General features: G+C 46.8%; 1 protein-coding gene and 1 long non-coding RNA gene across 2 annotated transcripts; both read right to left on the bottom strand.

The window, feature by feature from the left end:
* Positions 1–2,632: 2,632 nt before the first annotated feature.
* LOC135442687 (uncharacterized) lies at positions 2,633–7,906 on the bottom strand. The gene is made up of 3 exons (XR_010438706.1): positions 7,401–7,906; positions 5,505–5,578; positions 2,633–3,304 (listed from the first exon to the last, which is right to left on the bottom strand). It is a non-coding gene; the product is annotated as an uncharacterized LOC135442687 (long non-coding RNA).
* A 2,549-nt stretch (positions 7,907–10,455) lies between these two features.
* Positions 10,456–19,573, bottom strand: TENT5C (terminal nucleotidyltransferase 5C). The gene is made up of 2 exons (XM_064722948.1): positions 19,529–19,573; positions 10,456–17,291 (listed from the first exon to the last, which is right to left on the bottom strand). Exon 2 carries the CDS (start codon positions 17,263–17,265, stop codon positions 16,090–16,092), a length of 1,176 nt encoding a protein of 391 aa, XP_064579018.1. The 5' UTR covers positions 17,266–17,291; positions 19,529–19,573; the 3' UTR covers positions 10,456–16,089.
* Between the last annotated feature and the right edge of the window lie 1,727 nt (positions 19,574–21,300).

Raw genomic sequence — 21,300 nt, 5'->3', positions numbered from 1 at the left:
CCCTACCTGCTGGTGCTCAGGCCAGAGCACAAAAGCAGGGCAGGAGAGTTTCTGTGGGGTGTAGGAGTGCTGGAAAGCAAGGGGAAAAATTCCTGTTCTCAGGTGCAGAGAGGAAGCTTCAGTTGCCATGTTGTCTACTGGCATGAGGGGAGAAGAGGAGGAAGATGGGGACCAAAGCACCTTGCAGAAAGGGGGTATCCACAGGGCTCACTCACTCACGCACCCAGGAAAAACCTGCTTTAGGTGCTTGCCTGGAAGTCCAAGTGCATGGGCAGGAGGATGCAGTAGGCTTATCTCTCCTTTTGTTATCACTATCAGCACCTGGGCCACTGTGAAATGTTTCATGCTGCACCTGGCCTCCAGCCTCATCCCATTTTAGCTGCTGTCCTCTCACAAAGCGGCTGTTTTGAGTCAGAAAAGGCTGTTGAGAGAGCAGCTGTTTGCAGCCACAAGTCCTGCTGTGCCTCCCCCGGGGTGGAAGCAGCCAGGCCAGCTGATGGATGCAGGCAGAGGGATGTGCTGCACGGGATGCTGACAGCCCGCAGGTGTCCTGGCTTTGCTGTGACCTGGAGGCTCCTCTTCCCAAACGTTTTCCCTTGTGTCTCCAACTCCTCAGGAAGCCTGGCCTCTCATTCAGGGCAACAGGATGGTCCCAATGGCCACGGGACCTGCCACCCACACTGCTGTTGTCTTCAACAGAAAGGGTCTTCTCCTGGGACTGCTGAGGTTCTGGTGGTCCCTACTTGAGGCACAAGCCAGCTTCTGCCTAGATCCAGCCCTAGGAGAGCTCCAAGCCTGGCCCTGGGTTTTCCCTTTCCTTTCTCTCAGGCCATGTCTGACACACAGATAACTCATCCCAAGCCATGCCCAAGCCTACAGAGAGCTACAGGTGGCTCAGAGCTATGTCTGGGACAGTCCAAGACCATGAACCCATCTCTTCCAGCAGGTCCCTGGGGCTCAGAAAAACAACAATTTATCAGTGGGAAACACAAGCATAACCCCCATTAGCCCCATGTTAGCTCAGAAAGCCAAACCCCACCTGGGAGGGGATGAATTTTCCATTTTTCCATAGTGTAGGTTTTCTCCCCCGGGAGGGGAGAAGAAGCACACACTGCTGGGCAGTGGCAACCTTCCCCATAACATCTTGCAGGGACTCAGAGAGACTGCAGCCACCCTGGCCCATGTCATGCCTCACCAGCCCAGTGTTTCCTCCACGTGTAAGCTGTGCCCAGAGCTGTCAGAGAGGCCAAGAAAGGGGCTACAGCCCCCATCTCTTGGTTCCTGAGCCAGCTACAAGGCTGCTCCAAGCTGCCAGCTGGGATCAGGCTTGGCTGCTCTTGCAGCAGCAGCAGAGGCAGCAATGGAGATGGGGAGGAGGTGGGGGCCCTGCCAGAGGTGAGGGACCTGCATGGCACTGGACATGTGAGCACACAGGGCACAGTAAGGCTCCTGCCCTGCACAGCAACAAGGCTGCCTGTGACAGGCTGCTTTGCTGCCTCAAGTCTAAATTTGGCCCTGGGGCCAGCACCAGTCTCACTGCTGAGAAGCCAAGGTAAGGGGAAGTGAAAGCCACAGGCACCTGCTCTGCCTCTCTGTTTCACTTGTGTCACTCCCAGGAGACCTTGAGTTGCTATATTTGAGCACTGATTACGTCCTAGCTCTGCTCTTATCCTTGTTTGTGGAGTTTGACTGAGTTCACACACTCTTGTGTACACAACGTGCCACCCTCTGGCTGCCAAGGAGCGCTCACAGCTGCCTGGGCTCCCCCTCCACCACAGGGACACAGGCTCCTGGGGAGGATGGAAATGCTTCCTGGGAGGATGGAAATGCTGTCCCCAGGCATTCTGCACCCCAGCAGCCCAGAGCACACAGGAGACCAGAGAGGAGCTGCTGAAAGCCCAGGCTGGCTGGAGCCTGGAACTTGAGCCCCCATGGCAAGAGTGCCCAGAGATGGAGGGTACCAGCCCTTGTCCTCTGGGAAAGCCAGGAGAGCTGCCAGGGACACTGGGGTCTGCCTTTAAAGAGGGAGAGGATGGGGATGAAACCAGCACAGCTGCAGAGCAGCCCTGGCAGAGGGATGGGAAAGGAAGGCTATCAGGGGGCAAGTGGAGAGGAGAGCAAGCAGGGGATGTGAGGGTTGGGGTCTGTGGGAGAGGATGGAGAATAAAGGATGGCTCCTAAGCTCCAGGCCATCCTGAGTGGGTGGGGTCCTGGTCTCCCAGTTGCCCACCATCAACAGCACCTTTTTATTCCTGAGGGTGAGCATAATGATTCTTCCACTCTAGGAGAGCTGCCAGCCTGGGTCACATTGTTCCACAGCATGACCCCTCTTCCCTTCAATCCCATCCCAGATTTTCCTCTCCATCTCTTTCTATTGCTGAAGGGACCTTTCATTCTCCTGAGAGTCAAAACCCACTCCAAACAACTCAGGCTTGTAAGTCAACCCCCAAAACTCTTCACACTTCTTCTCCCCAGCCAGAGGGGCTGCACTGGAAGGAGGGAGCTGAGTCCCCTGTGACTGGGGGCACCAGCACAGCACATACCCCAGCCAGAGCTTTCACAGGCACACCCAGAAGTCACCTGTGTATTCCAGCTCCTTTCTTCCACTGGCATTTCCCTGGTCAGGCTGATCCAGTCATGACCTCCCTGTTCTTAGTTACACACTCTCTTCCTGGTATTTTGTTTCACACACTGGCATCACACTCCTCCATGCAAACATCTACAGAGAAATCCACACAGCATGGCCTTCCCATTTATTTTCTGCCACATGTCAAAGGGCTTAGAGTTCCAAGTTAAAATACTGCCCAAACTGTGCTGCAAGATTCATGATGTGGCCTCAGGCCCCAGAGCAAACAGTCTGAAACAAGGTGAGGAGCTCACACTATCTCAGAAGAAGAAGGGGGAATCTGCAGTTCAAAACCAACATCCAGGTAAACTCTGCCTTTTGAGGGGTCTCAGCTGGCTGGAAACAAATCCCTCATGGGTTTTGATCAGTATCCACTGAGTGTAAGGTGGGAGCTGAGGTGGGAAAGCTCTTCTGACATTTGTTCTATTACAGTCCTAGACCTGAATTATCTCTTCTGTGCAGCTGCCTACTAAAGAGGATTTGCCTGGAGACTGCTTGTCGGTGGCTTTTTGAGGAAGAAGCAAAGAAACCCTTGTGAGCCCAGCCTGCAAGAAAAACTGCTTCATGGGAAATGTAGAGGTGACCCTGAATGGACACAGAACAGCAAGATCCAAAAAAAAAGGGACTTTCTGGTGTGATGATTTCCATTTTCTTCTCTTTCCTTCTCTTTTCAGGTCTCTGTGAAATAAAACTGGGGTTAAAATACTTTCTCCTCTCTTTCTGAAAGGCAAATTAACTGGTCCTTATGAGACTCTCAGAGTGAAAGGATTAAATAAAATGGTATTAACCATTTGTGGCTATGGAACTGCTACACACGTGCCACAGCTGTGAGCATCACAGAATATCTCGAGTTGTTGGGAAGCCACCAGGACCATTGATAGTTGGATGCACAGTATTTGGACAGGTGACAGGTACCAGAAAAGCCCTGAGAAGGCTGGGCATGAGGCTTCATTTGGAGCTGAAGAGAGAGGCCGGTGGGAACAGCTCCTGGAAAACAGGCTCTCCCTCTAGAGCCTTCCATTCCGAGCGGGATCACACGGAACATCCCTCCCCATTTCCCTGCTGCTTAACCCCGCCCGCAGCGCCTCCGCCTCATTTTTTGGAAATTCCTCCACCAAATGAGAGAGAGGTCTTAAAAGAGTTAATTAGCCCTCTGGATTAAAGGATGTGTGCAACACCCAAACGTCCTACACACGCACACACCCCCGAGCGCACCTCCCAGCCCGGCGGCTGCGGGCGCTGTCCGCGGTGCTGAGCGCTCCGCAGGGACTGCCCGATGCTCCAGGGAGAAAATCCAAACACCCAACAAGAAGGAGGGGGGAGGGAAACACCAAAAAAACCCACAAAAAACCAAAACAAACCACAAAGAAAAAAAAAACCAAAAAAAACAAAAAAAAACCCAAAAACGTCAAAAAAAAAAAAAATCTCAATCAAAAGTAAACCACCTAAAAATCTGAACTGGACTTAAACATTGGAAAATGAGTTAAATGAGTTTGATGCGTGTCTTTTTCCACCCCCTGCCAGCTCAGGGGTGTCAACATCTTCCAATCTCATTGAGCTCATTGCAGTGGCTTTCAGCTGAAGCTGCCATCTCTCTTGCATACACAGCTCTTTGTCTGTCTAATATAGCCCTTCTAAAGAAATTTCTCTGTTTGAAAATATATTTTTTTCTCCACAAACTTTTTTCCTGTCCATCTTCTTTGTAAATTCCTTGTTGAGACATTAGGTTTTTAGAGACACATCACAATATACCAAACCACTGGCAGGAATATTCTGTTTCATATCCTAAAGGTTCTCATTTGGATACTCCAAAACCAGTTTCCAGACCCCTGCATGCCCCCTGACTGAACCAGTCTCAGGTGTGTGGTCACCAGCACAGACTCAGTACTAACTGGTTTTCTAATTCTGGCTCCCAAATGGTTTGGAGTCATTTCCATCTGGAAATGAGGGAGAATCCTTGAAGTTTATGGGGCTGACAGTGACTTTACCCAACTAAAGATAACTGGAGAAAAATGGTTGAGAGCGTGGACTGGATGTGCTTTAAAGATGTGAATTGTTCTGTGATAAAGCTCTGGCCTCTGAGTCAGACTCTTCCCTGAGCCTCTGCTCCTGTGTGGCAGCAGCACCTCCTACCACATTCAGGCACTGAGAAAAGCAAAAGCCAGGACAAGCAGGTCACACCTTCACGTGAGAGGGCAAGAAAGGAGACTCAAAGACTCCTTATCCCTGCAGGAGATGTCTCCACCCTGACCCCTGCAGACCTTGGCTGGAAGAGTCGCTGACACCCAGCCTGACACGGAGCAGAGAGGGCTCCAGCAGCCTGCAAGAACAGCCTGCAAGAAACACAGCAGCCTGCAAGAACAGACCCATGCTGTTATCACAGAGCCACCAGAAAGGGGGGCATATCTCCTCCAGGCCTTAAAGAAAATTCCTGGTATTTTTGTCATATTTCTAGCAGTTTGGGATAAGAAGCAATGCTGTAAAGGTTAACCAGAGGCTGAGCTGAGGTCCCAGATAACCCGAAGCCAAAGTGCCAAGGAGCAGAAAAGGCCCAGACAGGTTTTGCAGCCAGGCACTGACACCAGGGGCTGCCTCAACTCCCAGTAACCCTGGGCACAGGACACAGCACTCTCTGAAATGCATAAGCAGCTTATTTTGGGTGGCTGTATGTCAGGAACCCTCAGCCAAAATAAACCCCTTGGCCTGCTTCAATGCATCTTTTTAAAGAAAAGAATTTATATAAATACTCTTTTGTGAAAGAAAAATATTGTTGTGAGTCTGTGCAATATTTCACAAGATTTTTTTTCTTTTTTTTTAAATTACCTTCCCTTTGGAGCATAGGAGGTAGAATATTAGCCTGAACAACAGTCATACCTACATTTTGCTGTACTTATCATCTGTGACAGGAATCTCCAGGTGATATCTGGGACTCAGGTTGCAACCAGCACCTACCTGAAGAAAAATGAAAATGGCAACTATTTAATTAAAGTAAGATTTTATCTCTTTAAAGATATAATGAGTGTATAACAAAAAATAAAATAAGTAATAAAGGTCCTCCATACATTAAAACTCACTCTTTAAATATTTGTTTACAACATTTATAGATCAGTTATGCCTTGTTTACTCAGTTCTTGTGTTCTCTGCTTGCTCAGTACTGCGAGAATAAAGATTTGGTTAAAGTCTAGGTAAACTGCCAGCACTCTGGCATGTCTGGATTCTCAAGAATCCACTGCTACGGAAATAAAAAGGAAATTAAACCACTGGAAAAATTAAAAAAGTATGTTAGGTTTCTATGGAGCCTGATCAAATTTGGGGGCAAGGTTTAACTTGCCGCTTAACTCACACCACTTGGAGGTCATGTTTAATTGATACTTCCTTCACATCAATATGCAGTGACTATGGCAGGCACTGAAGGGCCCTGTGCTGCTGCTCAGTGCTCAGCAGCATCCCAGGCCCTCTCTAAAATGACCTATGCACAGAAATCCTCTCCTCCAGAGGCAGAATGGGCACCACTGCTTCTCAGACAGCTCTGGCCACATGAACCTTACACCTTTATGCAGTTTCTCAGTCCTCTGATACAATTCTTAAAAGTAGTGTCATTTCAATGGATGTACAATTCAGCCACTTAGGCTGTCAGACTGGTTCAAGTAGTGCCAGGAGCCAGTGCTAGGACACTGCAGCCTGTTTGTCATGTATTACACTGCAATATGTACAGAAATGAACCTCCTCCTTCTCTGAGATGGATGGTCCCTCTCACACAGGAACATGGCTTGCAATCCATCAAGCATGCCTGCAACAGCCCGAAGAACAGTCATCATCAAAAAAACATCAACAAAACCAAAAGCAAACAAACAAAAATCCCCAAACCAAAACATGTTTAAACTGGTTTTTTTCTTCAGTTTTTCTCTTATCCAAGTCTAGACCACAGCAGTGCCCTGTAACAGTACTTTTCCATGAGGTTTGGGATCTGGACCTTTTGGCTGCAGTGGACATAAACTCTCTGATGATGATCTGGTATTGTAATACTGCAAATCAGTCAAACGATCCCTGAGGTGAGCTAGAGACCCTTTCAGTATTCATCTACTCCTTATTAGCAGTAAGTCAAACCAGCAATCAGGCAGCAAGCACCTTCAAAGCAAAACCTACTGTTTCGGAATTAAAAGTCATAACTTCACAAGCAGTTTTACAGTAAGACACTTTAGTCAAGTATCACATTGCTAGTAAATGAACTTTAAACTAGATGTTCTCACTGAGTACTTCAATTAAAACAAAAATTCAAGTCCTGGTCAACTGAAACTCATAACTGTAGTTGCAATTCTACCCATACAGAAATCTTTTATTTATTTTAACCAGTCGACAAAAATCTGGCTGAGCATTCTGAAGGCCACAGTTCACACCATAAGTGCCGAGGAGAGCCACGTGGAGCACTTGATAACAGTAGAGCACATTAGCCACAATTCATATTGCAATTGACTGTTGCAAAATTTACAAATTCTACTTGTAGAGCGTCCTAAGCCTGGGCATAACACAGCCCCACAGCAATTTCTGCTGGCATGCTGCCTCACTTTGAAGTCAGACCTGCTTGTAAGAAGATGAAACATCTCTCTGTCAGTTTTCTGGGTCATCTGTGTGGATTTTTTAAAAACCTGAAGCCTTCTATCTGATTTCCGAAATGCCCCAATCCCATCCAGCCTCCCTTTCCCTTCCCACTCCATCAACAGGCAGGGCTTCCAAAATATCCCCTCCTGGCCCTGCTGGCAAGTCCCTCTGTTACCAAAATGTGCTTTTTCCTCTCTTCAGGGCCCATGGGCTGGGAAATGGTAACAAACAGGAATCCTCCTTCTACCAGAGAAGTGCTGCAAGGAGGGAGGCTAACCACCAATCTGAGGCATGCACATCTTTAGCTGGAATATTACTCCACATTCAAATTTTCCTCTGCTCCAAAACAGATGCTGGGGGTATTTTTCCTGTGAGCAGCATTTCTCTGGAGTAACTCCATGAATTTGATGCCAGAGGCTGAGCTCCATCTGCACATTTCGCTCCCACTGATCAAACAGGGCTGGGGAAACACATTCCAGGAGAGCTGGGCAGCAGGACAGCTGTAGCACAGGAGCCCACGGCACTCAGGTCTGCCAGGCTGCCAGCAAATCCCTCCCAGCACAGCACACACTCCCACTGCTGTCACAGGGAGCTTGGACTGTGCCCATGGCAGGCTCTCATCCCCAAAATAACTCCCTTTGTCCCAGCCTCAGGAAAAGCTGCCCAGGAGGACAAAGTGGAAGGGAACCCATGTGGATCTAGAGATTTAAACAAGTCCTGGCTGATTTAAGTTTAAATTAGCCAGGGCTGTGCAGCATTTGGGGAGCCCCACAGGAGCAGCAAGACAGGCAGCTGACTGTGATGAGTTACAGGTGTGATGGCAAGAGCAGAAACATGGAGATCTCCACTTCAGTTGTGCCAAACCAAAGATCCTTTGACCACTCATCTATTCCTTATTAACAGCAAGTAAAATCAGTAAGCCCCAAGGACATTTTTAACTGCAGAGTTATAAATGTGGAGGTGCAGAGAAAAGGACTGGGGAGTTGCTGCTAAGCACTGACAGAATATAAGGTTTCTTTGCTGTCTCTGCTCTGTATTTGCAGAGCAAATAAAAACTCCCAAAATAACCTGCGTCCAGTACCTCTGTGGACTTTGTGCTGACACTGGTTTTAAGCCACCTGCAGGTTTCAAAATGCCCACAGCCACGTCACATACCCTTCAGTGTGCAAGAACAATGCAAAACTGAGAGCACTATGCAACACTGAAGACAGCATGGTAGAAAAACAATGAAGATGAGTTACTCTGTCCATCCACCTCGTGAGTATTCGCCCACAGAATTCAGACAAAATGCTTTTCTAATACCCTCAAGTGCAAAATACCACATCTGGAAACCAGGAGCACAGATGTTGATAGCAGATGGTAGAGGCTGCCTCAGAAAGCATCAGATAGAATTTGAAATCACTGTGGATAACCAACTCTGCACAAGCACTCGGCATGCCATGGTAGCAGTGCCAGGCAGAGTTGGTGGACACAAACATCAAGAACTTGCTGCTCAAAATCTGAGCACCATTTTTTGGGAGCACGTAGAGCACTGGGCTAACAGCTGGTGCTGGGTAGCAAGAAACAGGAACAAGGAAGTTACAGAAAAAAACGTTTCCAGCTTCTGAATCAAATGTATACAACATAAAATGCCCATTTTCTGCAGTTCATCCAAGAACTGAAGAGATTACTGGATAGCAGGAGGCTGTCTGGGACTTCTCAGTCTTTTTGCTAAGGATGCAGCAATCCACAGGCTGAAGATGAAGTCCAAAGCCCAGTGTGAAAATGCAATTGAAATTCTCAGTTATGACCACAGTCAAATATTAGAACAGGTTCTCCCAGCACAGAACGTATTGCCACTATCTTTAGGGTAAGCTCAGGGCACTAATCTCCAGGGAGGAACATTCAGATATAGCTTCCAGAGTAAGTTTCTCAGATAAGCCACAGAGAGGGGGTGGGGAAGGGAACTGTTGCAGGTGGACGGTCAGCTCTGAAGCAAGAAGGGCACCCACAAAGGGAGCAGTCTGTGGGACTGTAATTCACATTCCACATATCTAGCACTCTTAGATTTGCCTTGCTGCATGGGGGCAGTGACTAAATTAGAATTCTCACACTTTAACCCTTCTCTTGCAAGGGAGGACAATTTTCCCTTTGCTTGAGGTGCAGTCAAGCCTTGGGAGTCTCCTGAAGTATGCAGGAGTTTCTAGAGAGGTTTTTCAGTGACAAAAGGTTACTGGCACAGACTAGACCAGCCACTCCTCTGTGTTGGCCAGGCTTCTCCCAGAGTTTGCACTACTCCATTCTCCAAGCATTGGTGATATGGATTGTCCTCTAATCTACTCACCAGTGACAGAAACAGCCCAGCATTTTGCAGCACAGCCTAGGGAACTCATTCCTGCTGGTTAATTAAACCACTTAAGGGTCAAAGGGATAACACTAGCAAATGTATAGGATTCCTGATCCTATACACAAACTACCAGCATAGGCCCTAGCAGCTGCTTTGCACACAGTTTTTGTCAAGACTCACTTTTTTTCCAGCATGATGACTCAACCCTTTCCTAGGAGGAAAATCATGAAGGTTTGGCAGGCTGAATAGTCCCTTGGCTGGGCAGTCTTGCCTGTAGGATGTGGAACTCATTGAGATGAAGCAGAACAGATCACAGCACTGCTACTGCAGCAAAACACAACTGCCATGTTTTATACCCATATTCAAGTGGTATGTGCTGAATAAATAAAAGTTATTTTATTGCTGAAAATACCAGCTATAAGTATTTCATGTATTGATGAACTAAATATATTAATGTGTAATAAGTAATATTAGATAAGCAGTAATGCACAGATTTTTTTCTCTCTCTTTCATAGGATCAACTACTCTGTCTCTGTAAGGGCACTTTGAGCACTCTGATTTCAAAAATATTAAGTATTCCATCTCAGAAGGAAGGAGAGAATAAGTACACCTGACAGAATAATGACAATAATATAAATTACCATGTGTCTAATACCTGAGCTCATCTTGCACAGCACAGAGAAGTCGGAGTTCTAGCAGATACCCCAGAACAGGATACTTATTTTCACTAACAGTACAACTGCAGTAGAGCAAAACCATCTTTCTTTAGTGCCTCTGAATGTCTACCATTATATAAGCTCTATATGGAACACACAGAGTACTCTGGCAGCACTTGCCTAAGCACAGCTATTTTGTTGTTTCACTATCTGACCCTGCAAAGCTGAGCTTGGTTTTCCAGAACCATAAGGGTGGTGCCCAAAATAACTCCAAAGCTTTTGTGGTGTGACAAGCAGGAGTTCAGGTGAGAGAGTTTTAGGTGACAGCAGATGGTTTGTGTTGCCCAGCTGCTTTATTAGTTCTTTATTTAAGTTCATAGGGAAGCAATTAGATCTGAAAAAGGGACTACACGAGGTTCATGATTGCTTCCATGGGATCACACCGCCTCTAAATTCCACAGACCTTTCCACTGCACGTGTTACAAGGTCCTGGAGGCTGGAATTTCTCCAGCAATACTTAGCTGAGGCGGGAGTTTGTCTGAGCTCTGGAGGGAATTCGAAGCAAGCACACTTTTTAAGAGCATTTATTCTTTATTCTAGAGAAAGAGCAGCAGGACTGCCAAACAACCCTAGCTTGTACTTAGCTTTGACCTGCTCAACTCCCACTGACCATTGGTTAATAGTGCCATCAGTGCTTAGGACAGCATGAAAGCAAAGGCTTTCAACCTGTAAATAACCTGGGAAACAATTGCTGACTTTGTTTCTCGCCCCCCTGGGTCATGAGCTGAAGTTAGCAGTAGCAGAGTGCTGCTCCATAAAGTGGAGTGTGTCACTGAACAGACTGGCAGGCTCCAGCTCAGACCAGACCCTGCCTAACAGCTCTGGGGCTGTGTCTCACCATGTCTTAAAGTTGAGACCAGACAGGGAAAAATGGTTCTCTAGAAGCTGTCTCTGTAATGAAAGTGCAAGATTAATCATGTCTCACTTGACTGACTAATCTCCAATAAGTTGAGGCAGATATAAAACATGTACCTCAAATAACATCTAAAGCAAGCATTGCTGTGCACTGTTACTCACCTCACAAGTGCACCTGCACACCCACTGGTCAATGAACTCTACAGATACTTTGTCAGCATTATTTAGATGCAAAAATAGCTTGAGGCGAGAGTGGTTTAGCATATGTTTATTTGCACAAGAATTTCAGCATCATTAAGGTCCAAACCCCAGTTTCCAAGGATGACAAGTGAAGACCACAGTGCAGAACAGTAGACAAAGTTACTGTGACCGATCTCACATTTGGGCTCATCACAAATCCAAATATTTCTAGTACCCTGTTTTGCCAGCTAAAAGAGGGAGAGGGAGAAAGAAAAAAAATAAAAATCACTTCTTCCAAAGAGATGAGAGACAGGTTTTCCAAGAGCTGACTTCTTTTAATAGTAAAAAATAATAAGAAACATAGAAAAAAAAGGAAGTGCAGTTTTATTCAGAGAGACAAGCCCAATCCAGACATGTAAGTGAGAAAAACCAGAGTGCTCCAACCTTTTCCTCCAAAGTTTCTACTACAGACCAACATCCCACTCTGTATCTGGCTTCACTGAAAATAAAGAACATTTATGAAATACATTTAACTGTATTCAAGAAACAGTTGAGCAAGACTTAGATGTGAGGGCTGGAAGTTTTATTATTCATTTGGCTCTCCCAATGCCCAAATTAGACCAAGCTGCTGGTGGCTGTGGTCAATTACTGCTCATTCCTGTGCCTAACAGCTACAGAATCCTGACTGAGCTGAGTGAGAGGAATGGGAAACAAGTACCATCAGTACACTGACAGTTTAGGATTAAGGAAATTTGTCCAGGTTCTCTTCTAAGAGGCCTTTTCCCAACTACTCATATAGTGACAAGGGGAGGTCACTACTAACATCAGTGGTTGTTCTAGGAATTGGGAACCACAAAGCCTAGGCACATACCAAGTGCTTAACCCCAGAACTTGAGTCCAAAATATGGATATTTAAGTTTCAGGTACAAAGCTTTAGGTATTTGGACTAGATTTAAATACTACCTACTGCTTTGTAGAGGAGATGATTAAGTGAAAGCATGAGGATCTTTTGAAAAATGGTTGTTCAGAAGCAAGCAGTAGTCTTAAACTCCCAACTTAGTGATTGACTGACTGAGCTGAGGACAAACACAGCAATAATTAAATCTTTAGCAGAGTAAGCACAAACTATGCTTCAGCTTACAACTTGCCACAGTGACCATGGATCAGCACAGGGATTTTTTTTAGCAAAGTGACTAAAACACAGTTTTCCACCAGGTCTCTTTGGCAGCATCTCCATCAAATAAAAAAGTCTATCTTACAGTGAGGAAGTCACAGCAATAAACTGCAAGTCAAAGGGAACTTGGCAATAAACGTTGTCAACAGGTGCTTAACCCCAGACTGGCTTTGTCCAGCAGTGCTTACAAGCTATACAAGAAAACCCAGCTATTTTACACCACAGCCTAGTTAGTAGAAGCTTGATCCTGAGGAATGATGCACTGAGTGTCACTGCAGCTTTACTTTAATGCCACTCTCAGAGGGAATGTATCAGGTAACAGTTTGAGGCACAGCAGTCTCTCTCTAAGCTCCACATGACACACAAGAGGTTAGAAGAGATTTATAGAGCAGAGGCATCACTAGTGCCGAGGGGTGACTGAACGAGGCAGGCATCCTAGACTTGGCCCAGGATCATCACTTTTACCTTTTAGTGCTCATTCTCAAATCACCCCTTGCAAGAGGGCTCCCAATAAACCTGACCTCAAACCAGCCAACCCACAGCAAACTGAGCCACTGCCGTTACACCATCAAGCTGCCAGCACCACCAGAACAGAAAGGGGAGCACCTGCAGCACAGTGGTGAGAAGCTACCAAGTACACCAGCTTTTCCTGCCAAGCCTGGATTATTTGGAAGGCAATGGGATGAGCAGTGTCCCAGCAATCCCTGGCACTCCAGGGTCAATGCAGCAGGCAGTGTGCAGCTTCAGGATACAATTTAACCACTCGAGGGTTTAGTATCTAAGAGCCAGGTTACAAAGCATCAGTATTTCCCACATGCCAGAGCATCCTAACAACCAGACAGGGAACACAAGAGCCCTGCAAAGCTCAAACCCAGGCACCCACTCAGCAGTTCAGAGAGCAGCATTTCAATGTGGAGCTTCCTCAGAGGCCTCAGCATCAAGTTACATCAGCAAAAGCACAATAGTTATGGCATGAAACTTAACTTCTCCATAGCTCTACCTCACTAGGAATCCAATTCAGCCTTTTTTCATTCTCTAGCATTTCCTTTTCCAGGAGATGCACCTGGCCTGATGCACCAGCAGCCAAGGCATTTCAAGACTAATAAAACAAGTCTGTGTTTTCAGCTTGTGAGGACTCCTCCCAAGCATCTCACCACTTCTTCCACACAAGCCAATGCACAAAACCAGTTCCTAAAGATCAGCCATGACATCACAGAGAAGGCAGATAGCTGAGTCTGAGCCCTTCTAGGCACCTGTTCACTTCTGCAATGGCTATAGCACAGGCTGGCTTCAAAAACATCCATGCAAGAGAGGACAGCAATTACAAACCCTCTAGTCTTCTTTATGGTGACACTCTATACTAGGCCAAGTATTGCTTTCCATGCAGGAGTTATTCTTGCCTAGGATTGCATTCCAGCAGTAAGCTTGCACTAAGTTTAACACACATGACAACACTGGCATCATGTTAGTTTGTAAAAAGTCAAAGTCTTGGATGACAGATGTCTTGCCTGTAAAGCACACCAAGTCCAAGCCACAGTTAATGAAAAAGGCTGGGTTTGCTTTCCAGTTTAGCTACTTTGGCTGACTAATCAGGAAGCCTTTAATGAAAAAACCATACAATATAATCCACCAAATTATTTGTCTTTTTGCTACCAAAGTTGCTATCAAAACTGTTCAGGAAATTAAGCTCAAGCCTGCTTAGCTACATACAGTCCACTTGGTAGATTGCATCCCTCCCTGCCTTCCTAAGCTAAATGAAGTCTGAACAGAGAAGCAGCCTCATTACTCTGTTGAGACAGTCTTTATGAAGTAGTTATGAAAAGTGGAAAGAACTTTTTGGTCTGATGAGGAGCAGGCCATTTTTACCATCATTTAAGTACAGCACTGCTGCTGTTTTCCCCCTTGAATGGCAACCAAACATTGGTGTTCCATCTGCTTTCTGCTCTACCTTCTAAGCCTTAATCATTTGTTGGATCAGGCACTTTGGTCTTACAAGCTTGCAGAAACAGTAATAAATAGTTACAGAAGTAATAAAAAAGATTCAGTGAACAAGCATTCTTGAACATTGCACCAGCACATAATAAATAGCTCTAAGATTTGCCTTTCTAGTCTACATCTCTGGTTAAACAAAAGAAACTCAAGATCATTGCTGTATGTATTTTACTATTGTAATTCAGTGAAAATCATCCTGTTAATAACACCACTACATAAATAACTGAGGAGTTTTTAACCTTCCTTATAAAGCCCAGGAGTCTCAAAGCAGCAAATTCAGCACACATCCTTCAGGAAGATCAGCCCTCTGTACCTCCAAGGGAGAGCATACTCTTCCAGAGACTATTCTGAACTCAGGCCCAGACTTTCAACAAACAGAACTTCTGTGGAGAGCTCTGCTCAGGGTTTGTACACCTCCTCAAGCGAGGGTTAAGAGCAGTAAAAAGGAAGAATTTTACCCTAACCACTCGACATGCTGTCTTCATGCAGTGACCAGGTGACAGTGATAACTCAGTGGTGACAGAAAGGCAAACCTCCAGGACCGGCCTGAAGTCATACAATACGAAAATCATTTTAGGAGGCACTTTCAGAATTCATGCTGTGGCAGGAGTGCACATAATCCTGCAACTTATAGTGACTTGGGATTTTTCTTTAGGGTTTTTGTTGGTTTTGCTGCAGACCTGTGAGGAAGAAAATCTGGTCGAACCCCCAAAGTAAGAGCTGTGCTACTTTCCTACTGTGCCAAAATTGTTTTGAAAGATAGTCAGAAAAGCTTTAGCTTCGTGCTGGACTCAAGAATATTTTTCCAAGTTAATGTTCAAACTGCGGCTCCAATTCTATTTAAAGCTTAAATTACTCATTTCAAGGACTTTTTACATTACCAAGTTTTAGATTATGTTTTGGTGTGTTTTTAGAAATGCCACCTTCCAAGTTTTTGTAGTCAAGAAAAATTCAACCAGCTTATGTTTTGTGAATAGACTTACTAAACTATCTTCAACTTCCAAGAAATTAATCTTGAACTCAAGGCAGGACCACATAGCCATAGGCACTACAGGAAACAACATTCATGTCCTCTACAAGACAGACATGATCCATACTGCTACCAGCTCACACAGACACAAAGTGAACGCGACCCAAGCATAACATGAGCCCAGTCTTGGCACAATTAGTTCAAGAGAAATTTGGCCAGAACTTGGACTGAGGAAGAGTAATGAGGTTAGGAAATAGAAAGCAGAGTTCTGCTGCTACTCCAGGAGCAGCTTCTGCTTAAGGCATTTTACAGTCAATTAACCAACCCAGTTTACTGTATAGTCCACTTATATCTCATGTTAACAGCCACTTCCAGAGCTAGTACAAAGTTTCTTAACTGCTCCTCTTAATGTCTGGCTGCTGGTTCTCTTCTCCCCACGAAGAGGTAATAAGGCTTTTTGGCATTTGTAGAGATACTCTTAAAGATTCATAGCAGGTCACCTGGCTGCATAATCCCACTGCACACCAGGAAATGGACAGTCTGATACAGTCACGTTTCCATTAGAGAACATCCAACTGACACTTAGTACTTGCCTATATTTACACTCCTGGCTTTCAGCAGTCTCCAGCCAGGAGCACTCGAGGGGAGCGATCAATTGCAAGGTAACCAGGTGGGGTAGGACTGGCTGTACAGCACAGGGGCACTCGCCAGGTAGTAGTTGCTGAAGTTTGCGTCGCTGACATAAGGTGCTGGCTGGTAGTAGCAGGTCACATTAGTGGCATTAGGGATGACATTCTGTTCTGCCAGCACCTTGAGTGCCAGCAGAGAAATCAAATTGAGAGTCTGCCTGCGCTCATGCCCCATGAGGCAGACGGTGCTCTCATTCACCACCCGGCGCAGAATCATGAGGTAGTCGTACTTGCTCCTCTCTTCTTTGGAGAAGTGGTTCTGGAGGTAGGTCTCCAGCTTGCGCTGCTGATCCAGGATGTCTGGGAAGTCTATGAAGAAGCGGGAGCACATGTAGCGCTCCAGCGTTTTGATCTCGTCCTTATCCATGGGCCTGAAGTCTCGTACCAAGAGGTTGCTGTACTTCAGCAGCCCGCCGCCTCGGATCTCCTCGGGGTTTTTGGTAGCTATCAGCTTGTTCTGCAGGTGATCAAAAGCTGCTTCAAAGTCTCCATACATGCTCTCCCCAATCACAGTCGGGTGGAAGTGCTCCGACATGGGGGTTTCTGAGTAGTTATAGTAAAAGAGCAGGGAGTCCAGAATGATCTGGAACGAGTCCACACTGAACTCAAACTGCCGCCGAATGCAGTCCACAAACTTAAGCTCCACGTTTTTGCCATGCTTGTTGGAAAGCGATATCAAGCTCCAGCGGTCAGTCTCCGTGCACACTTTGACCAGCTTCTGGATGTAGGCTTCCTTCAGCGTCACGGGACTGATTTTCAGCTTGCTCACCCCTTCCGGCAGGAAATTCAACAGGGATCGCAAGACCACATCTCGGACTAACTGAAACTCTGCCTCACTTGGAAGAGAAACCTGAAAGATGAGATCCAGGTCTTTGCATCCCAGCCCATTATCCTTGACCAGGACGTGACCAGCCGCAGAGCCGTTCAGTCGGACATCGTGGACCACGATGCCCGCCTCGCTCAGGCGGCTCCGAACCGTCTGGACTATGTCCTTCAGCGTTATCTGCAGCGTCGGGAAGTTCCCCCGGCCGTGGATGGGAACCACCTCGGTGAGAACCTCGTGCAGACGGCTGACCTGCTCCCAGTTCAGGACACTGCAGGACATGGAGTCTGCTCCGCTGCTTCCTTTGCCTGCCATCTTAGGGCTTTTCTTCTCCAAAGAAACTGGAGGTAGGATATGAAAAGGAAAAGACAAGTCAGAGCTTCTGCTTCCTAGATCTATTCCTAGGCTCTGTTTTTCTGTTCATTCACACAGACGCAAACTAGACAGAAATAACTATGTAGTAATGATTATCTGCAATCCTTTCACCTGAAATGAGACACAGATTTTCTATTGGTGCAGGCAAAAATATATTAGTTGCCACTGGATATTTTTTCTTTGTGAGGTACAGTTACTTCAGGAAAGTAGTTTGTGTCAAATAGAAATTACCAAAGATGACACAAGCTAAGGCTAAAGTCATCAGCAGCACCAGCAGAAGTGAGATGAGCTGCAAAGGACTTCTGAGAGTCCTGAGAGTCAGGCTCTGAAGTTGTTTCATGATGCATATAAAGCTCAAACTGCCATCTCCAACTAACACAACTGTAGAACAGCCTCAGGTGTTAGTTTCAGGGCTTAGACATCCAGTCCACTGACAACTCCTAAATTATGTCAGAGATACAAGATTTCTTCCTCTACATAGAATGCTTTCCTTTCTAAATGATCCAGCATCTATCACCCACAGGATAAAGGCCAAGTACATCTTGCTCCTGCAAAAAGCTACAGCTCTTCAACATCCTGGACAGAATTCCAGCTGCAAACTCAGGTGACAGCATTCAATGGGCACTCCAGTCTTTGTAAGCAACTCTTTGCCCTTCTTCAGAGACACTGCTGAACCAAAGTACCTTTCTGGAAATGTTCATACTTGCCCCAAGTTCTGCTCATTTGTGAATGCCAAACAAGCTTGTAAGATCTGGGACAAATTCAGATGATGCATACCAAGCTCATATTACTCCTTTAACACCCAGAATCTCACCAACCAGACTTGGTCACAGCCTTGTCTGAACATTTTAAGCATAAGAGAATGATGTGATTATCTGTGACAAGTGATAAGTCACTTGCCTTTTGTAGCATGGAGATACTTTCAGATGTTCTACAGTCATGCAACTCAAACTGGTGTTAATACCCTTTTCTTTTTTTTAAGTGTTCCAGGTTTCTGTGTAGCCAGGTGCTTCCTGACAGCTACAGACTAATTCAGGCCTCACCTTCTTCTGCCCCAAGTACTCCTGAAGACTGCAGCTGCCAAGGTCAGACTAGTCAAATTGAACCTAATTAACTCTTGCCTACCAAGAAGGAAAACCCAAACCCTATAGTTTCACAGCATGCAATACCACAGTGCATGGATCATTTTTAAGCAAGTTTCACAGAACAGCTATTGTCATCTCAGACCTCCCCTTTTTCAGCTTTTCATTTTCGAGCAACTCATTTGACCAGCCACCTGTTTGGATGAAGAGAGTCAAACCTAGAGCAAGCACACAGCAAGGTTAAAATGCTTCTGTCCTTGAGAATGAGCTGCTGCATTACAAACTGTGCTGCCATGGAACACATCAGCACCAGCAGGCACAAAACACACCTTTGATTTGCAAGATGATTAATCTAGGACAAATCAAGAGGTTCTTCAAGCTCGATCTTTAATGCTCCAACACAGGATAAGCACAAAAGCATCAAGCCTGCCAGCAGTCGCTCTCATGCAGTTCAAGCACATTAAAGTACATTTTCTCAGTAAACTCACTGTATTCCCATTAAATCCTTCATATCACTAAAGAACACAGGAGTCTTCCCATGACTTCTAACTGAAGCTGCAAGTGCTTTCAGCTATGGCCTCTGAAACTATTCCCTCTCCTTCTTCTCATTTGTAGCCATCTCTGCAGCCAAGACAACACACACAGCTCATTCACCAGTGACCAGAAAGGATCTGGACCAGTGCTTCCAACCCCACCGCACACACTTGGTTCTGCTTGGTGACCCTCACCTAGGAGAATAATGCACATTGCTGCCCCTGGGGGGAGAAAGACAAAGTATTTCATTTCCAGATCAGTGGAGGGTCTAATTCTCAGGCTATCAACCTCCAAAGCCTCACACCCCCAAATCACTAGTGTTTGCTTACTCGGCAAGCTTTATGTTACTGGCAACAGATTCCTAGCGACTCCAGTGCATTTGGGATGCTAACACCTCCCAAGCCCCTTGCTTCACTGCCAGCCATTCCCTTCGCAAGATCTGACAGTGCAGATACGCACTCCTTGGGAAGAAAACCACCACGGAGGCAGGAGACACTAACAATCTTTAATACATAGCTAATAACGAGTGTAAAGACTATTGAACACAACACTCAAACCAGAAGCAAAAAAGAGCGAGGACTACACACCTTCACCTTGGTCACGACGAGGTGCGTTACCCTGCAGCAGCAACTTTCTCCTATAAGAGATACAATTTGACACAACACCCAAAGAGTCCGCGGGCCTGTCCCGCAGAGCCCAGCGGCGCTGGGGACGGCAGGTCCGGCTCCCTGCGCCTCACGCCGCCTCCAGCGCCCACAGCCACGGCAGGAGCGCTGCCGAGCTCCCGCTCCCGGCACAGCCCGCCCGCCCGCCCCGCCCGGAGAGGGGAGAGGAGCCCCGGCCCCGCCGCTCACCCCGGCCCCGCCGCTCACCCCGAGCAAACACGCCAGCCCCGCCGCCGCCCGCACCGCCTTTATGGCCCCGCACGGCCGCCCCGCCCCGCCCGGCCCCGCCCGGCCCGCCCTCCCGCCGCAGCGGGGGCGGCTCTGGCCCCGCTCCGGCCCCGCTCCCGGCGCTCCGCCCGGGCAGCCCCGCCGCGCTCGGGCCGGGGGCGGCCCCCGAGCCCCGAACCCTCGGCCCCACCTCGGGGGGCTCGCCCCGCCAACTCCGCTCACAGCGCCCAGCTACCCTCTCCCACGTAAATACAAACTTGTATATAAAGTTTGTATAAAAATACAAACTTGTCAAAGGGCCCCTCCGTTCAGGAAGGACATTGCGGGGCTGGAGCGCCTCCAAAGAAGAGCAACGAAATTGGTGAAGGATCTGGAGCACAAGTCCCATGATGAAAGGCTGAAGGAGGTGAGGTTGCTTAGCCTGGAGAAAAGGAGGTTCAGGGGAGACCTTACTGCTCTCTACAACTGCCTGAAAGAAGGATGTAGCCGCTTGGTGATCAGTCTCTTTACCAGGCAACAAGTGACAGGGGACAGCACTGGAGACAGTCTTAAGCTGTGGCAGGTTCAGGTTGGACATTAGGAAGAAATTCTTCACTGAAAGGGAGATTAGACATTGGAATGGACTATCTAGGGAGATGATGGAGTCACCATCTCTGGAGCTCTTTAAAGGAAGACTGGATGTGGCACTCAGTGCCATTATCTAGTTGACATGGTGGTGTTGGGTCACAGGTTGGACTCGATGAGCTCAGAGGTCTTTTCCAACCTAACTGGTTCTGTGATTCTGTGAATCTGTGGGCTTGCTGAAATAAAACAGGGCTTCCCCGAAGGCACCTTGTCCCAGACAGAGCAGCTGTCAGCAGAGATCCCAGACATCCAGCTCTGCCAAGGAGTTCTCAGTGGTGCTCGATTTGGAGCAGCCAACGCAGGCACTCATCCAGAGCCTACAAGGATGGGCTCACAAGGATGTTTGAGCAGGGCTGAAACAGCAGCTACTGGAAACTGTGGCTGATGGGCTGTGGGAGGCTCTGCGCACATGGATGGGGATGATGGAATCACTGGACAGGAATCAACTTGGAGATGCAGTGTCATAAAAATCAGCCGATTGTTAAGAGTGCTGGGTCCGAGCTCGTGCGTTCTGGGGGCAAAAGTCACAATTTCTGCTGAGAACACAATGTTTCATTAAATACAGGGGTATCTGCATTCTGTTAGGATAATCAGGACTCAATAGAAGCAGGGGAAAAAAATCAACAAAACCTAGGGCAGGCCAGCTGACATAATCCTAGTAGAAGTAAAGAAAGTACTTACAAAGCATTGGAAAAGAAAAATCACCACTCCATCTGTTATACTGTTTGGCCATACACAGTCAAGAAAGATGAATTAAAACCTGCACACATATGAAGTAGAGCTGGCCTTGAATGAGGAAACTGGAAAGCTCCTTTTTGCCTAGCAAACACAACAGACCTGCC

The sequence above is a fragment of the Zonotrichia leucophrys genome, chromosome 1 (genome assembly GCF_028769735.1).
Source record: "Zonotrichia leucophrys gambelii isolate GWCS_2022_RI chromosome 1, RI_Zleu_2.0, whole genome shotgun sequence".
Classification (NCBI taxonomy): domain Eukaryota; kingdom Metazoa; phylum Chordata; class Aves; order Passeriformes; family Passerellidae; genus Zonotrichia; species Zonotrichia leucophrys.
Note: the sequence above shows the minus strand (reverse complement) of the source record. Positions and strands in the feature narration are given on the sequence as shown.

Excerpts from the sequence above, each read along its gene's own strand:
- TENT5C (XM_064722948.1), bottom strand. The coding sequence starts at position 17,265 with ATGGCAGGCAAAGGAAGCAGCGGAGCAGACTCCATGTCCTGCAGTGTC.